Here is a 24,486-nt window from a genome sequence, read left to right on the forward strand (position 1 = left end):
TAAGCCCAGGGCCTCCGACCACCACATCTCCCACCAGTCCTTCTCTGTTTGTAAACTCATTGCTGGAGTAATCTCTTCACCAAACTTGTTTTTGTCCCCTAACCCCTCATTACCTTGACAGGCTGCTGTCTTGCAGGGGGTCTTTTTTTAAGGACCTGTGGTCATTGCTGGAGTAATCTCTTCACCAAACTTGTTTTTGTCCCCTAACCCCTCATTACCTTGACAGGCTGCTGTCTTGCAGGGGGTCTTTTTTTAAGGACCTGTGGCTTGTTTGGCAAGAACGCTGTGGTTATTTCTGTTCAGGCACAAGAAAATAGTTTGTTTCACCCCAGAACTTTTTTGCCATGGTTGTATCATCTGAAATCTAAAGTTCACGTGGATGGGGCTTGCCTGAAGAGGTCCTGAGGCCTAGACCGCTCATTCCTTCCATGGGCCTGTCCCATGAGTTCCTCTCCACCTTTAAAATCAGTAGTCTATTTGGAGATTGGGCACGGGGGCCTCTTGTTCCAGTATTCTCTTTTGCTGGGGATCTCTTGCCCTCTTAGCTTCTATTAGTGTAAGTCCAGACTTGGCTTTCTCATAATTGAAGATCAAGTGCCCGTTCTGTTAAAATGAAAGCTAGAATTAAACATGATACAAAGTAAAACTATACATGAGCTAGAGAACTCATTGTTCCTGGATAAAGAGCTAGTAAGATTTAAAAGGATTGGATGTTTGTATAGCTAAGAATTATGCTTGGAATTACCATAAATCTAGTTTTTGGAAACTCTTATTCTTAAAGGTGTAAGCCATGCAGTAGCTGACTGGGTTAGAAAAATAGCTTCATGAATGGTTTTCTGTAGAGCTCAGTGTGAATTGATCTGCAGCAGTTGGTGATGTCTAAGCTAAGACTGTAAGCTACATTGGTCTCAGCCCACCATGAAAATTCCTGCAATCTATTACTATACTTAAAACCTTTATAGTGTGGTTTTTTTTCCAACTTAAACTTGACAGTTAGACCTCAACAAGTTCTTGGGGACTATTCCATAGTTAGGTAAAATTGGCTCAGCTGCATTTGAACTTACTAAATTAACAGGTTTTGTAATTAAAATGTGTGGTAAAGGTGTGTGGAGAATACCGTTAATTTTTGAAAAATAAATCTTAGAAATTATGGAACACATCATGTTTCACATGCATAATATTTGCCTTTGGGCTGTGGCCAAGCATAAGGTGTTTCAGAATGAAATCAGTTTCTGCAAGGAAATTATGATCACCTGAAAAAGGTGTGATGTATTGTATTTCATCCATATCTTCAGCTGTCACAAATGCTCTCAATCTCAGATTTTATTTATTAAAAATCATTATTTAAACCTGTTCATGGGTGTGGTAAAGCCAACACTCGTGTGTGACTAAGTGGATACTAAATGTTGAGTTTGGGGAGAGAAAAGAGAAGAATTAATTACATAGCCATGGCAGTGCCATGCTAAATTGGTCCTGTCAGCTTTTCACGTGGTTTGCTTGCACACTCGGCTACTGTGCTGTTCTTTAAAGTTTTACAAACCCTGTGGATTTTCTCTTCTGCACTGCTGGAAGAAAGTGCTTGGTTGCCTGTGAAAGGTAATTTTGTGGGTTATGAAAAAATATGAGTGTTGCTCATCTGAGTGTCCATGTGAGATGTCTTCCCACAGCGCTTCAGGGACTGTGAGTACTGTGTGCCTCTGCCCTCGGCTGTGTGGTTTTGATGCTGAATGGGAAGCTGTAGCAAAAAGGACAAAAGGAAGTTCTCCCATCTAAGTGCGTTGCATGGGATGGATGATAATTGCTTTGATCTGATTTTTACCAGGCTTGCTTCCCTCAGCATCCTTCAAATCAGTGGGAGCACAGCAGTTTTTGAAAGAAACTGGGGCCTGTAATGCCTTTTCCCACTATTGGGATGGCTCAAGAAGTTAGCTTAGGATATGGGTTTTGAGGCTCACTGGTGTGTCAGTGGTTTGAAGGTTGGCCTGCAGTGCCAACACTGGTCCTACGCCATGGCTTGTGCAGGGGCTCTGGCACCTGCCCCGCACCATGCGCTGTGATGCTTTTAGATGCCATTAGGTGCCTGCTGTGTCCTCCTGCTTGGGTTTACAGCCCCACAAGGACATGGACTGTCCTTCCAGAACCCATTTTCTTAAAGTATAAAAGCACAGATAATTCCCTGTCCAGTTTTCTCCATCGGAGCTTAACCTCTGACAGACCTGCCTGCCCTGATGCAGACTGACTGTCCCGCCATAGGTCACGCCTTTTGCTTTACTTAGAAAGCACAGGATCATTCCCTAACCAGCGCTTTTTCTCCATCAAAACTTAACCAGCTTCATTTCAGCTTCACTGAACCCATAGCCTCACCGGATTCCTGCTCTCCCCGGAAGCCTAGAGAGGTCCCTAAATTTCACAGAGTGCTTGGAAATTAGACAAATGCAAGTGAATTCAGACAAAATAATGAAGTGGTTCCAAAGCAGCATTTTTTTCCCTAAGTATTACCTACAGCATCTCCTGCTCCTTGAAAGCGGTGGGACCTCAGGCAGAGCCTTGGTATGTCAGAGCTCAAGGAGAACCCTTCTGTGATTGCCTCTTGGCCACCTAGTGCATGCAACTGGAGAAGCTGGGGACAGCAGACTGACTTAAGAGGAATTGCATTTTTTCCAAGTCACACACAGATTTTTGTTGGCTCTGTGACTGTTCAAGGGGTATGGGCTAAACCCTTTTGATCTGTGAAGGGAGTAAACACTGGGTTAGGGAAAGAAGGAGTTAGTTAATATTTACATAATCGTCTTCCAAGATGAAGATATTTTGATGCAAAGTGATGCAGCTTTAACTGAGCTCGTGGCAAGGAACTGGGGGCAGTGCAGAGTCAGAGGAGGAGAGAGCTGGTACTGACGCTGATGCAGATGTGCTGGGTGTCCTTAGTGGTCGGCCGTGGTACAGGGGAGTGTAACGGAAGCAATTGGCCGAAGTAGTAGGAAGCTGCATCAAGAAAAAACATTCAGACAATGTGTTGGTAATTACACATGGAACTGGGAAATTAATGTGTTGCTCCTCTTTTTCTTTTCTTTCTGGTTTCCATTTAAAACTTAAAGATATTGAAAGGCATTAGAAGGAATTCAGCATGTGGCTGGCTTACTCAGATAAATACTTAGTCCTAAAACATTTTAATGAACCTCAAAGTGCTTCAAGGGTTTCATTATTTTAGACTAAGCACATTAAAAAACAAGGTCGAGGGAGGTGATTTGCCCCTCTACTCCACTCTGGTGAGACCCCACCTGGGGTACCGTGTTCAGCTCTGGAGCCCCCAACATAAGAAAGACATAGACCTGCTTGAGTGGGTCCAGAGGAGGGCCACGAAGATGATCAGGGAGCTGGAGTGCCTCCCGTATGAGGACAGGCTGAAAGAGTTGGGGTTGTTTAGCCTAGAGAAGAGAAGGCTCTGGGGAGACCTTATAGCAGCCTTCCAGTACTCAAAGGGGGCCTACAGGAAAGATGGGGAGGGACTTCTTATCAGGGAGTGTAGTGATAGGACGAGGGCTAATGGTTTTAAACTGAAAGAGGGTAGATTTAGATTTTATATATTAAAGAAATTCTTTACTGTGAGGGTGGTGGGACACTGGAACAGGTTGCCCAGAGAAGTTGTGGATACCCCCTCCCTGGAATTGTTCAAGGCCAGGTTGGATGAGGTTTTGAGCTACCTGATCTAGTGGAAGGTATCCCAGCCCATGGCAGGAGGGTTGGAACTCGATGATCTTTAAGGTCCTTTCCAACCCAAACCATTCTATGATTTTATGAAACAAAAAAACCAAACCAAACATACCTCTGTCAGTCAGAGCAATTGTTGATTCTATATGTACAATACCGTGAAGTAAACCTTGGATCTTCTGCTTGGAACTGTGCAAGTGCCAGATAGTAGCCTGTATTAACGTCTCGATGATCTCCTTGATACTACACTATCACCTGATTCAACTGAAATCATGTTGAAATCAATGAGTGCTGAGCATCTCCAGCAGCTTTGAGGAGCTGAGCCTGTGAAACAACAAAGTCTGATGTGAAGCAGTTCCTTTCAGTTAGAGATATGACAGATTTTCAGTGTACAAAAACATATCAGACAGAGAGAAAAACTAGGCAGTAAAAGGATAAAATTCTGCTGTTAAATTGGAATAAATCCTTTTCAAATTGTGGATCACATTTGATTATCGCTTCCTATGCAGAAGTACCATTGACTCCATGGAATGCTCTCACGTTTCTGCTCAAAGAGATAACCAAGCCCAGCTTGCAAGCAGCATGTTAATTATTTACACTTTCTAGTCCCAGCAGAGTGATTAGTTTGTGGTGAAACATTATACTAATAGCTGTGCTATGTTTTTCATCCAGAGATCTCAAAGAACTAAACAAACACTGAATTAACTTCTGCTACATGGAGCATGAAGTAAAAATTAATTTTTAATGCAATTCAATTTAAAGATTAAATTAAGAGCTAAAGTGAAAGGCGTACAAAGTTGTTAGCTGGCTTGTGGTTCCAGTGCCTCTGCTATTCTTTTCTGACTCTGGCTCATGCAGAAACTGCAAGGGTGCACACAAATTGGGTAGTTTTGTCAACTGTCAGTTACATACTTATTCTGAACTGATATTGGTGCTTTTTCCCTATGGTGATTACTGAGTTTTATTGAACAGAGAAAAGGCCATTAATTAAAGGTAGCCAACATTAAACTGATTTTTTGGAGGCTCTGAGCAACATCAAATGCCATTCATTTCAATGAGACTTAGGAGAGATTGGCAACACTGGAAAACAGGCTGTTAAGTACAGGACACCCAAAAGTCACAGCACCTAAAATTCAATCTGTGGGAGTTCTGTTGCTTGGAGTTACACAGGAATTTGGAGTAGGTGAACATAACGAACCATGCTGACTTGAAGACCTATGGAAAATAGATACTTGTTTGAAAATATTAATAAAAATGTAGTAATTATAACTTAATGCTGAGAAACCCTGAAGTTTTGTGAAGCCATTTAAAAATAATTTACTATGTTGCTTACAGTTATAAATTTTGAGTCTGATCTTTATATATATTTAAAATGTAGTTTTAATAATATGGTCTTTTAATTTCAGATTTCGTACAGCCATGCCATCCATGCTTCAGGGTTCTTCATTGCTTTTTTTGTTTCCCTTGTATTGACATGTGCTGGTTTTTTCATTGTTTACCGAACCCAAATATTAAAATGGAGTTTCCATAGTAAAAACCAGGTGAGTCATACTGTCTGTAATGGTACTTTATTTAAATTTTTTCATTGATCATATCTGATGATATAACTTGCTAACTAATACAGATTGTCTAAAGAGTTTCTGAAGATAAATAAAAAGCCACCAAGTGATGGATTGGATTCCGCAGGTAAGGTAATCTCTACAACCTCTGATCTTTAGCACAATCAGATTTAGTGGGGAGTGTAAGAACGATAATCTGATAAAAAGAACTGCTGTCAGTACCTGGATGTTAGCTTCAGACTGGAGGGAGATTACCCTTTGGCTACTCATTTCTTTTCATAGTCCTCTCTTCCTCCTCTCTGTCCCCCAAAATGAGAGAGAGGCAGGATGTCTGTAGGTTATAAGAGTTGCCCAGGGAGTAGACCACTCACCTTGAGCACAGCAGACTTGGGCCCAAATTGTATTTCAGATTATCAGGAATAGGGATTTGAATTTAGGTCTTAGTTCCTTGGATGTGCCTTAATCTCTTGAGTGATAAAGCAAAACAGTTGGGTTTGGGGATGGAGCATTTTCAGTGTTCTTTATCCAAGCTGTGCTAGTTTGGAGAAAGTGTTTCAGTACATACTGGGCCGGCGAGAGAAAATACAGTCTCTCATAAATATTCATCAGGTTGGCCCAAGTTCCAGCCCTTGCTTCTATTAATTATTTAGGTATTTATGTAAAGGGGCACAACTTCAATGGGAGGGAGCTAGAGATCTCAATCAGAATATTACAGTGGTTGGAGCAGTCCTCTAAGAGAGGTGTGCTCAGAGGTTTGAACCCCTCCTTTGCTGGGATGGGGGTGGATCTCCCATCCCTCTGGATGGACCAGAGGAGCTCACAGATCACTTCCAGCCTTATTTTCTGTGGTTGAAAATTACTCCATCAACAATTTTTATTTCTTTTAGGCCTGAAAAAATAATCCCTTTAAATAAAAAGGGCGTGCCTTATTTCTTTTTACAGAAAAAGCTGTGATAATGAAACCATAAAAAAGGGCCAGTTTGGTCCTAGCATCAGATATTTATACTGTTTTTTTGTATAGTAATTTTATTAGCTCTCAGTCTCAAGGGAGTCTCACTAAACTGTGAACTGAGTCACTTCCATCATTCATAGGATTAATTTTTCATTTTCTTCACTTTGTAATACTGTAATCTTGCCATATATAATTTCTATACCATGGTAATTTTAAAAAAATTGGCCTAGAAAGTTTATAGTGGAAGGTGACCTCCTAGAAGGCTTTCACAAGCCTGCTGAAGTCAATGTAGAATCTTCTGTCTTCTCCATTAATTTCTTCATTTGTATTCCGGATCAGTTCTATACAAAAAGTTCAGCCTTAAACAAAAGTAGTATGTTTGATTTTAGATACGTATCTGAATTGCACCATCTCTTTATACCCTTTCCAGCTATACAGTTTGATGATAAGTAGGAACCTTCTCACCCAGAGTTACCTGCAATAAAATTAGATCAGACACTCTGTGTGAATTTTTTTTATAATCTGAAATTCCGGATCAGTTCTATACAAAAAGTTCAGCCTTAAACAAAAGTAGTATGTTTGATTTTAGATACGTATCTGAATTGCACCATCTCTTTATACCCTTTCCAGCTATACAGTTTGATGATAAGTAGGAACCTTCTCACCCAGAGTTACCTGCAATAAAATTAGATCAGACACTCTGTGTGAATTTTTTTTATAATCTGAAGCTTACTTTTTTTTTTTAGGAGATACAGCATGAGCTCAGTCAAAATCACAAACTGGAGCATTCTCAGTTTAATTCAGGTGATCTCTTCAGTGAAGATATAATTATGAATGATCAAATCATCGATATTCTGTCCTTTGAAGAATCTGGGAACATGCTTCAGGCTTTAGAAGAGTAAGAATTCACTGCTATTACATTACATTTAATACATTTATCATCAACCGTACCTTTGAACATGCTTTGAGTATCTATCCTTTAATTTTTCTTCATAGTATCTGTTTATGCATGTGACTGCACTACCTTAGGTTTTTGAACTGTATTAAATAGCTATCTGCGGGAACTGAAAATTGTCATATTTCATATTGCTTTACCTGTAGAATTCACAGCTCCATCTAGGCCTTAGGCATGCAAGTTTTCCAATCCAAATTAACATCTAGTTTTGCTTCTCTGTGGTTCACTAGGTAAAGGGAAACTTTTCTGTGTTGAAAGCATGTATTCTACTATTGCTGAACACATTCTGCTTTCAAAAGTGTGGCTTTTGTCCTAGAAAAGAGAGCCCCTACTGGGTGCCAGCATTGCTGTTGAACAGCATATTTTGGAAACACCTGGATCAGAGTCTAAGGAGTGAGAGTTTGTAGTGCTGCCAGAAAGATACCACATAGCTGCAATCGGAGGCACCACTGGTTAGAGCAGAGAAACTCTCCTGATGTTGTTGAAAGGCCAGTCAGGGCTGTCTGACAGAAACATGCCGCTGTTAAAGGTCATCTGTTCTTCAGCTGAATTTGATAAAAAGCTCTGATGTGAGAACAGAGCAGATTTTGTTTGTGCAGTCTTACCGTTAGCTCCTGGCAAGTCAGGTTACAGGCAGTATTATGCAACTATAAAATCCGTAGAAGCTGAAAAGGAAAAGTTACGGCACCATGAAAGTAATTTTCTTTCTTAAAGGGTAACTAACAGCGTTATTATTTCCTGCGTTTCCTTGATAATTGGGATACTTATCTCTGTAAATTGCACATTGGTCCTTGCCTTTATAACTATATAGCAACTCAGGCTTTGAGAAGACTTATCCTGAAAATCATTATGTGAATGTTAAGAACAGGATCAAACATTTTTTTAACTTGCTTTAGTATTAATTTATTTCAGGGATAGTGAATATCTAGCTAGTTTGAAAAAAAAAATTAAAAATACTGTTGTGGTTTAGAAAGGTAAATATTCTTGCAAACCTTTGGATAGGATTATTTTTATAACTGGATTATTTCTAAACCCATAAAACAGGATTCATTTCTTAGTTTGAGTATGTATCCAGGGGCTAAAGTTTTTTCATATTCTTACACAGCACAAATGTCTCTCTTGTTTCCGCTTCTTTTCTCACAGTTTCTATTTTCTCTACTTCTAAGGAGGTAGATCATTGCAGTGAATAAATAGAGTCCCATTAGCGAACAGTCACTAACCTTCTTCACCTTCTGAGTTATCTTTTCCGTCTTCCAGGGTGAGGATAGTAGATGGACCACAAAGGCATCCAGAGTTACAGTGGTTCCTGCTACAAAAGATGATTGAAAGGATGATAGACGTTACTGTGAAGGGCTCAAATCAGCCTCTACCTGTTAGCAATGGGTGCTTCCTAATCCCTATTTAGATTATCCCAATTCTTCTCAGTTCTTGTAGTTTTAAACTGGACCTTCTGATTCATTTACTGTTAGGAGGTGACACACAGATGCACTTACCATATTTTTTTCTATTCTTTCCCTCTTTTTATTGGCACTCATTGAATATGTGTATTCAATTACAACATACCTGTTCCTCTCCTCTCTTACTGGTGGTGCAGTTTAGCTGACTGAGTGAGGATCTCTGCAACGTGAACTCCTACACCAAGTTGCTCCGAGTTCCCCTTTTTACTCGGGGGTGAAAAAGGGCACTTCTAGGGTATGATTATTCTCATCCTAAAGTAGACTTCCAAAAAATGAGTCACATGGCTGCTGCACCCCCTGACCCTAAAGCCTGGAGCTTGGGCTGATTAGCTTAGCTGTAGGGTTCTGGAGGTAAGTGAGATGAATCCCAATCCTGCAGGCTGGTTGGTAATAGAGGCTACAGCATTACTTTAACACCTATATTAGGTACATGCAATATTGTTTCTGCTTTCTTCAGTAGCTATAATACACCACTTGTTTTATCTCTCATTGTTAACACTTTTATATGATATTTAGCTTAGGATGCTTTCTCATGTCTTAATGTTGACTCCTTATTCATTCTGCAAGTTAGGGCAAAGCAGTCCTTTAATTTCTGATCTATATTCCTTAAAGGTTTCATTTTAGTCTTGTACTTCATAAACTGTTGTACATTATCCAGGTTTTTAGCTGATTCCAAAGACAAAGATAAAATACTGTACCATTGCCTTAGGAGCTTCTATGACAGCGATCTAGGCTAAAACCAGAATGGGGTAATCCTTCTTTTTACTGAATTACCTGCTTTAAGGATAGTAATTTGCAAAACGTAATGAGGAAAAAAAAAGATTGTGTGTTTGTAATTTATTAATGGATAATTGCAGTCAATTTGAATGGATTCTGTGCTTGAATGAAATGTTGTAATTTTACTAATTGTGGTCACAATCAGTTTTTCTACAATATTGCATTTTGTTTTATTACATTTAGTGTCACCCAACAGAATAGTTGGGTTTTCTGTAAGGAACTGAGGAATGAGGTTTGTATTGTCTTATAGGAGTGGCAGTATGCTGAGGGTAAGAGCTGGGCTTGTATTTTGAGCGCAATTTTTTCATGTCATGTATACCAGTATGAATTTTAGCATCATAATCCTGTTTTTTATTATTTGGGGAGGCAGAAGGATAGGGGCTTTTGTTAGAGAGCTTTTGATACTTCAGATATTTTCAACCAACCAATTTCATCTTGCTTGTATGCTAGTTTGATAACTCCTTCTGCATGTATTGGTGCAGCTATGCATCATTTTCTCTACATGGCATATGTATAAGCTTGCCAACATAATTGATATATTCTTTTTAAATTGCACTGTGATAGTAAACATGGTTGGAATCATTCTGGTGCTTTGTTCTTTTGTCCAGACACAAATAAGAAAATTATTCAGAAAAGTAAGAGCCACAGGGTTTTTTTGTCCTCTTTACAACGTAAAGCTATGTTAATAGTTCATGTCTCTTACGAAGTGACAGTGCCAATTTGTTTAGCAAATACATTAGGAGCATGTGTTCAATATTTATGGACAGGGACATCTTTGGAGTGTAGACAGTTTGCAGTGTCAGGAGGACTGGTTACAGAACAAAACATACTTTTAATATTTCATAAGGAAGCTTCTTAGTTAATTATTTTGTGAATTTTTTCTTAATAAGTCATATCCTTGATGTACATTATGCAGCAAAATAGCTTGGCTTTTATTCTCAGTAGGTTCCTTACTGTGTATATTCCTGAATATTGGCCCATTGGCAATGAATGCTAATGAGAAGCAGCTATATGATTTGAATATTTGACATGCACACTAGAAGATCATGTTCCAAAAGGTTGTGGGTCCCTTTTTCTGTATGTCTAGAACAGAATATGAAGAGAGCTGAGCAGTTTGGGTTTGTGTCCAATGTGATGAAGTCTGACCATGCTCATAGTCTCAGAAGATACAGATATGTTGAAGGCAACTTAATTTCTTTAAATGGCTTTCCACTAGTACAACTTTTCTTTTTCATCTTCATTTTGTACAGCTGTGCTTCCTTGAGTTTGGCAAAGCTCTAGCTGAACTTGAACCTGCTTGCTGATACACAATACATACTGCTAATTATTTTGGTAAATCACTAAGTAATGTGTATGCATCGCAGCTGATTTTTTTTCTGATGGTAGAGGGCATTGAGGCCAATGTACTAGAGAACAGGATCAAACTGTCTCCAGAGAGCCTTGACAGAAAAGTCAAAAACAATTTACTACCATATTAGAAGTTCACTTTTTCTTTCTAAATGTAAACTTCTTGCTGTACCTCTCAATTTAATTTGCTAGGGAGCAAATGTGGGGGTTTTTTAACCCTGAATTCAAATGGAAAGTAAGAATAAAAGATCACATTGTCATAGCAGCTAGACCTGAATATTCCTACACAGAAAATGGTGAGAAATAGTTACATTGTTAGTATAAAAAAAACCTGAGGTGCTAAATTTCTGTATTTCATAACTTTTAAACAGTGTAATCAAAATTTTAGAATTTTTGAAGGGAGGGCATATTCATTGCTCTGTTTTTGTGCAATATGTACAATGCAGGAGTACAACAATAATCACATGGATATAACAATAAGATGCAGTGAATACGCATGGAATGAACCCCAAACCCTGCATTTGTAGTTCTGCATTATGAATGCTGTTATAAGCTTGACAAGTGTGTAAACTATACGTTTTTTTCCATCAGAGAAACTCAAATGCTTAATGGGTGATAGGAGTCCATAAGACAGGGGAACTGAAGAAAACAAGTCATTTGAAATTAATGAATACATATCTTTTTTCATCTAAAAAATGGCACTTTGATGTTGGCTAACTATGAAGAAATTGTGTTCAGAATTATATAGGTCATTTCTGCTGTCCACCCAGAACAATTTATCTCATCTAGAAAACAGTCTGCTTTTGAGAGTAGTGCTGTTAGTGATGCTTTATTCCATATCATTTTGAAAGAAGATTGGTATCTCCTACTGTTTCTGTCATCTGAATACTCACTCCGTCTGAGTAGATTAGAAGAATCTGAGTAGATCACAGCAAAGTTGGAAGCTCCTCAGGCATTAATGCATATAGCCATAATATTTATTTATGCTGTTGTTAGTATCCAGGCTGAAGTTGGTGCTTTTAAAATCAGTGGTAAAATGCGTGATGACTTCACTGGAAGCAGGACTGGAGTCTTTTTTATGCTCTTTTTGCATAGTAGTTTTTCAGTGAAACACCATTGCCTGAGCTCTGTTGCAACAGCTGTATTGTAGCTAGCTGTATTTTTTAAATTGGTTTGCTGAAGATCACTGATTTATCAGTTTTCATACTTTCTGCAATTAAAGCAGAGGTTCTCAGTCTCTTAAATGCAGGATTTTTCAGCTGTTTTTTAAACAGATTAATTTAAGAATTGAAATACCTTTACTCTTTGTATTGCTGTGGAGAGTTAAAGGAATTTGATAGCAAAACTGCTGCCAAATCTAGTGCTTAGACTTTTGGCAGGTTTTCATTAATCTTTTTTTTTTTTTCTGAAGAGTCTCTCAGCTCAATTTATCATCCTTTTCAATTTTGTAGGTTTTTTAAAATTTTTGGCTATATATCATGAGAATCCTATTTCTGGTTTTGTCAGCATCTTTGCCGTTTCTGGAAAGCTAAGCTTAACCTGTGACTCATCCATGTGAAAGCATCCTTAGATAATCATCACATACCTTTCTTAGCAGTTTTATTTACTGATGAGATGTCCTGTATTCTCTGCAAGCTCGCATTTCAGATGTGCTGAGTTTACGCTTAGCTGTATAACAGTGTCTCAGGACTGATGGATGAACTCCCCCAGTTCAGAGCTGGCTGCAGGCCAGTACAGCTACTGGTGTAGCACAGAGCATCTTCAGACCTCCTCTAACGCAGGTGGGCTGCGCCCAGCCTGGCAGCAGGCAGAGACCAGGGAAAGGTAACACGCCCCGCTTTGGCACAGGAGGGCTGAAGAGTTTGAGCAGTCAGTAGCTGTTGGTGGCTGTTCAGACCTCATGCCATTACCTCTGCTTCTACTTCAGCACAGTTTTGGTCTCCTGCAAAGATTTGCACCTCGTTGTGCTGTCCTGCATAAATCCCTGCCCTGAAGTGTTTATAATCTCTGTTGTGACTGGACCCAGCAGGAGAGTGTGGGAAGCAGAGGGAAAAAAGGAGGGAGAGACTGAAGGGAGGAAGCTATGGCGCTGCACACAGGGTCTGCATTGACACAGCAATTAAAAACAAAAACAAAAAAACCCCCAACAAAACCAAAACAAGAAAGAAAACAAAACACTTCCCAACTTACTGATGTTTTATTACTAACCCCTCAATAAATGGATGATTTAGGAGACAAACCACATCTGCAACTAAAGACCTTTGATGCCTGTTACACTTGAATTAGCTTTCTTTGCTTACTGTTACTAAAGCCAGCACTGGCACATACTGTTTCACATCTCAGCTGTATGATTCTCCCTGTCTGACCTTCTTTCCATCTTCAATTCTCTGAAATGTGACAAGGCAACATGGACCATAACACTTCTTTTTTGTTCTCCTTTTCCCTTCCTCCGTGCAGCTGACCCATTGGCATTGTGCCTGTGGGTGCAGGAGACGTGCTGCTCTGGCTCAGGCAGTAGCAGTGGTGCCACCGGGCTGGGGGCAGTTGTGTGTCTGTCCGTCCATCCCCAGCTACGTTCCTCTCTCCAGCAGGAGTTGGTGCAGCTCCTGTGCTGTGGTGCTCCAGGTCATGGCTGCAGCGGGGCGTCTGGGACAGTGGAGACACAAACCATCCACAAATGGCCCTAAATTAAATGCTTTTCGGCAACGCTGTGTATCATGAAGGAATGCTGCTGCAGAAACCGCTACCACAGGGCTCCAGTCTCCTCTGGATGCTGTTGTAATACATATGCTACTAATTGGCTACCATTTGCAGATGAGAGATGAGTCTTCTGAAAATGACGGGTTTTTCTGTTTTGGTGAGAAAATGTCACCGAAGGGGAGTTGCTTGATGTTTCTCTCCCCTTTAGACTTCAGAAAGTTGTGTCACAGTAGTTTCTTATCTTTGTGAACTCTGAATTTGTTTTAAAAATGTGTCAGAAAGCCATTAGTTCATTTTAGGACTGTTACGTTCAGCCGCTATTATATTCTCCTGTTCAGAAATTCCCTCTGCAGGCCTCTAATTTGAATAATAAGACCTAAAGACACAATTATTTTGTAGTTAATGAGAGTTTTCCTTTTTTGTGGTGTGGTGTGTTTTTTTTAAATTAAATGTAGTTGTTTCTTTCCTGACACTAGCTGCTTTCCTGTATTCTTTTATTAGGTCTGTGGAAGACATCAGATGCTCAGGCACTCTCTGCTTCTCTGTGTCTGGGATTCTCCCCTCCCAGATCTTCTCTGACAGATCTTTAAATCCTCTTCCTCTTCAAGTGAGTGAAAAATCTTTACGCTTGCTGTTTGCAGCTTAATTTTCTACGTGTCTGTTCACCTTTCCTCCCCCGACACTTTTGTACCACCTACCTTTTGTACTGTCCTCATCCTTTCTCTGCATGCTTTGTCCAACAGAAGCTTTGATCTTTTTCATCAATAGCTTGCCATCTGCTACCTGTACTTCATTGGCTTTCATGTTTCTATTATGTTGAATATGCTCAGGAAAAGATGTGAGATCTTTTAAACATGAATTGCTGTAACAAGTGGAGTTCAGAGCATTTAAAGCAACTTATTAAATCTGCCTGAGTTTGAGGAGGCACAGTGTCAGGTTAGGATTTTTTTTTTTCCTAGGTGTCAAAACATTGCGCATTTAATCTGGGTGATTGTAAGCGTTGCTCTTCTGATGGACTTGTGTCTGAAAGCATTTGGTTTATTATATGTACAGGATTCCTGTTTTGTACTGACTGTTGGCGTCTAAGACTCCAACACTATATTGATGCAGTTTGTTAAGGCTGCCCTCAACCTTTCATTTGGAGTAAGAGCTTGGAGCAAGGTTTCTGGTGCACGTGATGAGGTTGTCTCACTCCCGCTGGCTGCTGTGTGGAGGAGGCAGACCAGAAGCAGAGCACATCACGTGGAAGGTAGATTTCAAATTTTTACAGATGCAACCTTTCTTCAGCTGCCACTGAAAAAAGGTAATGGTCTGGCTGCTGTCTTCCAGGATGTGACCTGGGAGAGCTGTGGCTTGTAATTACTTTTTCTCCATGCAATTACCCTTGGATTGGTGGAACAGTTCACATGCTGCTTCTGCTTCATTGCCTTCTTCACAGATGATACACCTGAGATCTTAACAGCCTCATCACTCACTTGCTGACACATGAGCGTCAGGTGAACTACACTTATTGCTCCTCCTGCCTTTGGCATCATGATCTTGAGGAGTGGAATTAATTGGGTACCGTAGTTCTCTTTGTGGGCAAGAAGGAGCATGGGAATCTTGCTAAAAATGAAATCAGGTCTAGTCTGTAATGACTTGTAGTAAATAGGAAGAAATGCTGTGGGAAGACTGAGGGAAAGATAACAATAGGAAATGGTGTGATGATATTTGGTTTTGGCTTTCATTCTTGGGATCACTGCTGAAGAAGACTGGAAAAGTAACAAGTAAGGAGGTGGGTGAGGAATGGCTTAATCTTTTTTCAAAGCATGCTGAAAAAAATCCTGCATTTGTGGTAAGAAATAAATGTTGTGTTAGGAGCTGTGTATCAATGTGGTGCAGTTGTGAAGTGTTGCCTTCCAGGGAGAGAGATGAGGAATTCAGTCTTTCACACCTCAGTAAGAAAGGGTTAGTAGGTGCTGTGACCACCATCTATCAGTGCATGCATGAAGAACAGAAAAATAATGACTAAGGAACTTGTTATTCCAGCAAACAAAGAGAGTTGGAACTTGAAACTAATCAAATTCAAGCTGAGTATAAGGTGACCATTTTTAGATCTTAAAGGAATTATCAAGTGGAACAATTCATTGAAGCGTTGTTTAGTTCTCTATTAGGGGATGCTTGAAAACCAAGATGAGATGTTTCTCACAAAAGACAGCTATGCTTCAGTTAAATCAGAGCTACTGGACCTGAAGCAGGAATTAAAACTGAAAAATAAATCCTGTGGGTTGGATTTTACAGGCTAGTAATGCATTGGTGAATCTATGAAGGGGAGCCTCCTACCACTGCCTGACAGTCATTAGGGAGATGTTATAGCATAAAGCTCCCATTTTTTGGATCCTTCTTTCTATTTTAAGTGTTTTTGCACAAAACTGAAACACTTACTTTTTTGAAGTTAGTTGTCATAAGTAAACAGCTTAGTACTAGCTGGCTATGTCAGCAGAAGTCCTAGGACTTCTGTAAACAGAAAGGTTAAGATAGAAAATATGCGTCTGCGCTGCCCAGTTAAAGTGCTTGCTGTATTGCTTCAGTGTCCCGTTCCCTTGATCCTGCCGTCACCTGTCCTCTGTGTCTGTCCCGCTGTCCTGGAGTGAGAAGGACTCTCCCCAAGCAGAGGGAGCTGGTCAGCTTCCTGGGGGACTCGGCCGTGGATGTAGCTGACCTCCATCCAAGAAGGCTGTGTATGTGCAGGTGCTGTCCTGCAATGTCCATCTGTACACAGCACAGAGAAGCTGGATTGTTGTGTTGTCTTGGGGACATTACAGAAAATACTAGCTCTTGCGGGATCTTCAAAGTACTGTGAAGAATGTTTCAGGCCCACAGTGTTTCGGGCACAGGGATCTGGCCCCATACAGCAGTGATTCCTGCTCCTGTGTGGGAGGAAGAGGGGGAAAATGGAGGAGGTTTTGCAGCTGCAACCAGCCAGTCCTGCAGCAGATCACCAAGATGAGTATGGCCATCGCCAGTGAATTTCTGGGGTTTTGAGAGACTGCAACAGAAAAATCTCTCTGCCTCTTTGTGATAATCAGAGCTTAAGCTAATGTCTCCTAAATACTTCAAGTATTCGAGTCATTATAAGAAAACAACTTAATTCCATCCCATTGATTTATAAATGGGGAAAATACATCTCCTGTGTTTAACAGAGGGGCAGTGATAATAATACATCACTGATTTAGTTAAACTTTATTTACTTACATAAGGAAAGGAAAGTTTGTTTGACAAAAAGGTTGTTGTGGTTTAACCTCAGTTGGCAACTTGAGCACCACATAGCCGCTCACTCACTCCCCCCCACCCGGTGGGATGGGGGAGAGAATTGGAAGAGCACAAGTTAGAAAAACTCGTGGGTTGAGATAAAAACAGTTTAATAATTGAAATAAAATAATAATAATAATGTAATAATAATAATAATGATAATACACAAAGCAAGTGATGCACAGTGCAATTGCTCACCACCCGCCGACCGATGCCCAGCCAGTCCCCGAGCAGCGGCCCCCCCGGCCAGTTTTCCCCAGTTTATGTACTGAGCATGACCTCACATGGTATGGAATGTCCCTTTGGCCAGTTTGGGTCAGCTGTCCTGGCTGTGCCCCCTCCCAGCTTCTTGTGCACCTCCAGCCTTCTCAGTCGGTAGAGCATGGGAAACTAAAAAGTCCTTGGCTAGTGTAAGCACTACCTAGCAACAACTAAATCATCGGTGTGTTATCAACATTGTTCTCATCCTAAGTCCAAAACACAGCACTGTACCAGCTACTAGGAAGGAAATTAACTCTATCCCTGCCAAAACCAGGACAATGAGAATGTATTCATATGCAACATGACATTTATTGCATTTTGTAAAAAAAAAAAATTGTATTTCCCACTGGTTTTAATCTCTTTTCTAAAACTCTATTAAGGTTCATGAGAGAGAGATACTGGCTATTTTAATTTATTTGTATTGGCACATAATCAAAACACTCTCCCCTCTTCCCTTCAGAGAAGGGAATATACCAGCGCAGAACATGAAGCAGTGATGTATCAATGTAGATGGGTCAGTGAGTTTAACAAAGTCAGTGAAATTTATAGTCTATTCAGATACTCACTTCATCTGCTTCCCAACAGAGGTGGTGGTGGTGTTTTTTTGGTTGGTTTTTTTTTTTTTGGTGGGAGGTTTTGTTTGTTTTTAAGCTGAGGGAATGTTTTGAATTTTAAAGAAAAGCTTTTCCTTTTTCTGTCTAAAATGGAAATGCAAGGATGGACATATTTCATTGAAGTTGCTGTAGTAGAAGTTGGCTCACCCTGCTTTCTAATGAATGACTACTATCATGATTAGTAAACTCGCATGCTGTGATATTCCTGCACTTCTCTGACTGTCATTCGGTTACCGTGTATTGAATGAATCTAGATATCCTTGTTTTCTGATAGAAATTTTCTATAATCTGCAATTTCAAACAGTCCTGATTACCTTTCTACAGCTTGGAGGTTGCCAGCCTGACGCGGGCAGATGCTGATCTGGAGGCATATCGAGTGCAGATATGTAAAGAAGTGATTGCTCTGATGATGAAGAACATGGTCTTAAGTCATAGCCTCTTTCCTCATGTGGAGAAGAGGATGAGTTCAATTTTCAAAAAGCAGTTTCTTGCAATGGAGAAAGAGATTCAGGAGGAGTATGAAAGGAAGATGGTGGCTTTAACAGCTGAATGCAATCTGGAAACTAGGAAGAAAATGGAGGCTCAATGCCAAAAAGCGAGAGCTGCAAATGAAGAGGCTGAAGAATTAATGAAGAAAATGAATGAAAAGGTAAATCTAGTATAAAATCAAGCTATTTTGCATGATATGTGGTTTTATATAGATGGTTTCTCTTTTAGACTAGAATGGCTGAGTTGTCCTCTTAGAAGAGTAAAGAGAAAAGCTGTACAATTTAAATGTGTTCAAAAATTCAGATGTCATAATTAGGGTAGTTGTTATTAAGAAACTGTGTTTTACAACACCAGAAAATGAATTCATCTCAAGAGAATCTGTGACACCTGAAAACAAGAGGTTGTCACTACCCTGATTTTTTTTTTATAGTCACTTAAACTCTTGCACTGTGGTGTATTTTATTTACTGTATTTTACTGCAGCAGTTCCTAAGAACTCCAGTCAGACACTGTGTAAAGTATTTTGCACATTCAGAGCAGAACAAACTCTCTGCATCATAAACCTTACAATCTAGGTAAAAAGGCTCCAATATTTATATACTTATTTTGAAGAAAATGAGAATGTAAGCACAACCAAAGGCCGATTTCCACGAAACCGAGTGAAGGCAAGCAGAACAATCTATATGTTAGGCAGAGCAGGGAGTGGACTTCTCTTGGAAATAGCCTCTAGTGAGATAAATAATAATAGTAGTGAGATAAATAATTTAAGGCAGAGTATGATTCTTTACAAGTTTAGAGTCTTCCTTTGAGTAAAGGCTTAGTGCTTATGTGTGTTACTTTCATTCAAAGATCTCTGTCCGAATGGGTAAGTATCATTACCCAGGATTTCATAGGTAGTCACTGGCTGGAAATAGAGCCCGGGTCACCAGTCCAACACCCCATGTACAAAATTACACCTCAGTCTTCCATGTCTTTTTTCAAGTACATTGACTGTTTACAGTAAAACTGATCCCCAAACGCCTTTTTTTTTTCTTTTTTTTTAACTTCATGTGGCTGGAGAGGATTCTGTAAGTTTTGACTATTTCACCTCTGTAAGCTTAAAATGCTAAAATACCCAAGTTAATGTTTCATGCTTGTCTAATGTTATAACTCATATTAAGAGGATGACTTGGTGGGAATAAATAGTGCAGTTCATTACTTACGAAGTGGGGCTTTGCTTCTGGAGCACAAGTGGATACATGGGTATGGAATGTGATGCTGCTGAGTTTCCAGCTGTCTGTTTCAGTTCCATTAGAGAGACAAAATAAGTTATGTTAGGAGTATAATCCTTTAGACCAGTATATTCCTTACCTGCGTATTCTCTTTTTGTAGACAGTACTTAAGGTTTTGGCCTTCTGAGTTGGTTTTGTTTTTTTTTTAAAACCATTTTTTATTTGCGTATCATATACCTATAATTGTTAAGGGCTTTTATAACAAAAGTTTCTTGCTGAGCGTGACCCATCAAAGGTACTACAGTATGTTGAGGCCCTCAGGAAGAACTCTGGTTTATCAGGCTGTTGTGCGGAGAAAGTTGATGGCACAAGTCTAGTGAGCCAGTTGAATTTCTTTGATGTTTCCAGGTCAATTTTAAATTGTGACTCTAGGGAACTTTCAAATATCTGTAGGATACGAACATCCTGAACTAGAGGTGCTAGAAAGTCAAAGGAATTGCAAGGAAGGGATACTTGTGGACAACTTTTTAAGGATGAGGTGAATTGTACTCTGCAGAAGTCTTTTTCCTTCTGTTGGTTATAGAAGGAGCCTAGACTAGATGTCTAACACTTAGACCTCACTGAGATAAATCCTACCTTTGCAGAGAGAGGGGCCTGGCTGAAACTCAGTATGTGAACTCACACTAAATATCCTCTCAGCAAAGCGGCCTTTCTTTGCACAAAATACATTGGTATTGCTTCAGTCTGGTTTATATTGGAAATCCTGAATGGTAGGAATCAAACAAAGAATTAAGGCCAATCCAATACTTGTCCTGATCGATTTATCATATACTAACATCTTGCTGTTCACTTTCCTGTCTGTGAAAGGACCTGTTCTTGTACTTGCCATGGGACCTGGTCCAAAAGGATGTGCTGGAGCGCTAGAGATGGCCCACACTTGTGCTCCTGCCAGCTGGTGTACTGACATCCAAGAGATGGCAGTGAAAAAAAGCTGGAGCAATAACCTCCTCCCCTTCTCAGCCAAAACACAGAATGTATATTCCCTGCCTTTTTGATTAATTATTTGCCATCTGCAGTGTGTCTCTTGGGAATGAGGGGTGAGGTGCAGAGGACAGTTATCCCCAGATAAATAGTATGAAATTTAGAACAAGACCAACATAGCTACTGTTAGGTAGCTCTGCTGGCATTAGAAGCATTCTTTGCTCTGTGGGACATGTATGTTTTTATTCTATAATGAGTTTATGCCATCTGAGATTAAAACTATGAATACGTAAGTCTTACTGGAGAACTATGAGAATGTATTTCTTGCAAAGAAGCTTTTAAATTAATTGCCATTTAATTCTACTCCATTGTTGTAACTCTAAAACGATGCTTTTGGATTAATTTGTAGAAACCAATAGATAAAGTAGGTCACCAACAATAAGAACTTTTAGAGATTTGTAGTAGAATAGTTTTTTCTAATTTATATTGGTTTTAAAATGAATGCTTATTGTTATTTCATTGTTCTGACTTATATGAGTCTATTCAATTTTAATAGGATTTCAGGATTGATGAAACCTAAGAAATTCATTTCATGTATAGTCTTTGTGTTGAATTTCATGCCGTTTTGTATAACTTATCTTAAATAATGCTTCTAAATTCTAAAAAGACTTCATTATGCCTTAGAAGTGTTATCTGGATTAGAGATTGACAGCTGTACAACCCCTGCCATTCCAACAGGTGAAAACCATGGAAAGTGTACACTGATTTAGTATTAGCCTTCATTCAAACCTGAAAAGACAGTACTCAGAGTATGCGTGAAGTATGTGTGAGCTAGTAGCACTGATGCTTTAAAATGTGTTGAATACTGAAAATCACTTCAGATTTATTTATTTCTCTCTTCTCTGCAGCCTGCTGTAGAATACAGAAGTCTTCTGGATAGACTTCACAGACTGGAGCGGGACCTCCTGAAGAGGTTCCTTCTGTTAAAGCAGGAGGAATATTATGCAAAGGCTTATAGACAGCTGGCTGTTACCCAGAGAAAGGAGCTTCATAGTATCTTTTTTACACAGATAACAAATGCTACTTTCAAGGGAGAACTGAAGTTGGAAGCAGCTAAAACATTAGTGGAAGATTACTCTAAAATACAGGTAATAGGATGATAATTCCATTCCTAACCTAATGACAGAATACAAACCCACAGTAACTTTAGAGAAATGTTTCAGGATAAATGTTATCACTTCTATAACTAATTTTCTTAGGAAGAATTTTAAAAAGTGTAGTGCCATCATTATCCACATCTAAACGTCTACACAACTGTATATTGATGCATACGCACAGCCTTTCTCTGCAACAGTGAGTTAGATATATTTGCCACAACATTATGTGCTTAGTGCTGACTTTTGTTTTCATGGGTAATATTTCCAAAGCACCCAAGTGCTTAAAGCTTGTCTTTACTGATCAGGGAAAATAAGACTTGTAGCTCACCTTTATCATGCAGAAGAAACAAGTTTGAAAACATGTCTACACCATGCAGTGGGAAATTGTGTAATATAAGTCCCCAGTTTTGAAGTGAATATTTTGATACATCTGCACATCTTGGAGTTCTGCTAAGCTCCTGAAAGCTCTGTTGGTGCAGCTCTGTCCCTAATCCCTCCCCCACAGGATGGTCTGAGAGCAGATTTGTGCTCGTGCAGCAAACTTCTGGTTCCAGGTCTGCCCTCTCTGGTGTTAATGGGGCCCTCAGCATGGTACAGAAATGCCAGAGTGCCATTTTCAAAAGTAATTTCAGCCCAAATAAAGGGACTTGGGCAACTAAGAGAACAGTTAGGTACCTAAATCTATTTTATGAATGGCATTTTCTAAAGCAGATCAGACACTGTCTAATGAATGATAAGTACCTTTGGATGCCTGTCTGTATAGGCATTTTCAAAACCCCCTAGGTTTTTCTGTACTTCAGAAGATGTACTGAGCCCTGCAATCCAAATGTGTAGGTTATTAAAATTATGCTATGTCTGAAGTGCTATGGTTTTGTACTTTGAGGGGTTGAGTATCTCTAGCTTACGCGGTCAGGGATGCTGATGAAGGGTATGTTCAGAACTTTAGTTTTGGTTTCAGTTACATTTTAAGCCTCTTGCAACAGAATAGCTTCAGTTGTTTCCTCAAGGTTGTGGGTTTTTGGGTTTTTTTTACTCCATTTCTGTTGAAAGTTAGTGTTCTAGATTCAAAAAGTTCTGGGAATTGTTCTTCTGGCTGCTTCTTGAAGAAGAGTATGGTTGTTGTGGTCCTAGAGGTTGGGGGCCTGGAGGTTAAAAAGCAACATCTGGAAAGTAGGTGTCAAAACATGTAAGGCCCACTCCTAAAACTAGATGCACTGTCAGATCTCAGTACAGAAAAGCCACACATGGGCCACTATCAGATGTAGATGCAGCAAGCACTTGTGCAGAAGACAGTTGAGCAGCCAGCAGAAGATAGAGCAAGTGAAAAAAGTTTTGACAATGCTTTGGCTGCTCAGACATGGGTCACCTAAGTATCAGACCTCATCTTGGCTATCTGATGCTAGCAGAATGTCTGCTATAGACCATTGTGCGCCTACCTCCAGTCTCTACCAGACCCACTTGTAGGTACCTAAGCCCTTTCTGTTCCGCACTGTTGGAAGCAGGAACTTCTAAGCCAGCCTGTGTGCAGCGGGCTTGGCTTTCCCCATGCTGTACTGGATACATGTGGAAGACTTATCCTTGGCTTTGAAGTCAATTTAGACACCTTTGAAAATGTTACCCTTTATTTATTTAATCATACAACACATTGTAAAGAAAAGGGGGGGGGGGAGAAAAGGAGGACATGATGCCACTTACTGCTGTTACTGGACACACGCTGTCTTCAGGTCCCAGTTCAAGAAGACCTTTCAGCCTGTAGATAGTTTTAAGCAGGAACAGTTCTACTAACACTGGTAGGGTTGCATGTGTGTTTAATTGTGGGTACCTGATCAAATGACCTGTTAACTTAGGGCTCTCAGGAGGTGCACTGACTATTCAGGAGAGTACACACAATATTGAGGTATTCGGGCCAAAAGCTCAGCCATTATTTATTTTGTTTTGTTGAAATAACAGTCATAATTTGACATAATCATTAAGTTGATATAAGCTTACTGTTTTTCACTTGTAAGAGCTTTTTAACTTTGCCCTGTTAATGAACAAATCTGGTCTGATACCCACAGGTGTTAGCTGAAATTAACATTACATCTAATTAAATATATTTGTTCACATTCTTTCCTGTAGGGAGACATTGAAGAGCTAATGGATTTTTTGCAAGCTAGCAAGAAATATCATCTGAATAGAAGATTTGCTTACAGAGAGTATCTTATAAGTAAGATACAGTTAAGGGATTCTCAAGCCTCTGCTCTTATAACTGCAGCAGCAACCCAGATATCAAGTCTCATTAATAAGATGGAAAGGTGAATATCTCAATTTTTTTCTTGGCAGCCATTTGACTACGTTAGCTCAAAGACAATAGAATACTCTTCAAAAGTCTTTTTGTCTGTGTTACCTAGCAGGAAAGGTGCATAAAAACTTTATCTTTTAAGTTAATTCTAAGAAAATATTTTGTAACTGGTGACTTTGTTAGTTAATATTGCAGCAGATACTACAGTGAGGCTTTGTTGTTTGTGTCCACTTTGTACAGCACAGAGATTAATTGCTGGGAACATGTATAGTACCTGTTCATAATTCTGACTTCAGTGGGAACCAGACTCATGTAAGAGTCTCAATGTCTTTACACATCTGTTATTCATGTAAATAGTCCTCAATCATATGAAAAGTCCTACCAGAGTCCATTGCAACGGGTACCAGTTAAGACCATTTGTCTGGGTTCTTTACATGCAAATATCTGGATTTAACAGTAAAGACCTATTCTGATTCATTTGTGATTGAATGTGTTTGAGGAGCTGGATGTACTCAAGCTGGAAAGCATGAATATTTTCTAAAGAAAATTGACTAAGTTTATAAATAATGTAACTGGGGAGGATCTTGACTAGCGGAAAATACACCTGTTGCAGGGAATATTAAGGTAAAGGTCAGGTGAAGTAAAAAGTAGATCTGGAAATGGACTGTTGTAATACACTCATTTAATTTATTTGGGATATTACACCAGATCCAGGCTGATTCAAGTACTCTATGTGAGGATACTCAT

General features: G+C 39.6%; 1 protein-coding gene across 1 annotated transcript in view; it reads left to right on the forward strand.

The window, feature by feature from the left end:
• EVC2 (EvC ciliary complex subunit 2) overlaps positions 1 to 24,486 on the forward strand; it is an 84,748-nt gene that overhangs the window by 24,573 nt on the left and 35,689 nt on the right. Inside the window, exons 7-11 of the mRNA XM_019470623.1 lie at positions 5,115 to 5,249; positions 6,966 to 7,117; positions 17,946 to 18,270; positions 21,210 to 21,449; positions 23,577 to 23,752. Coding sequence (XP_019326168.1) covers positions 5,115 to 5,249; positions 6,966 to 7,117; positions 17,946 to 18,270; positions 21,210 to 21,449; positions 23,577 to 23,752 — 1,028 coding nt within the window. The remainder of the gene's footprint in view (positions 1 to 5,114; positions 5,250 to 6,965; positions 7,118 to 17,945; positions 18,271 to 21,209; positions 21,450 to 23,576; positions 23,753 to 24,486) is intronic.

Source organism: Aptenodytes forsteri, unplaced genomic scaffold (assembly GCF_000699145.1).
Source record: "Aptenodytes forsteri isolate BGI_AS27 unplaced genomic scaffold, ASM69914v1 Scaffold111, whole genome shotgun sequence".
Lineage (NCBI taxonomy): Eukaryota > Metazoa > Chordata > Aves > Sphenisciformes > Spheniscidae > Aptenodytes > Aptenodytes forsteri.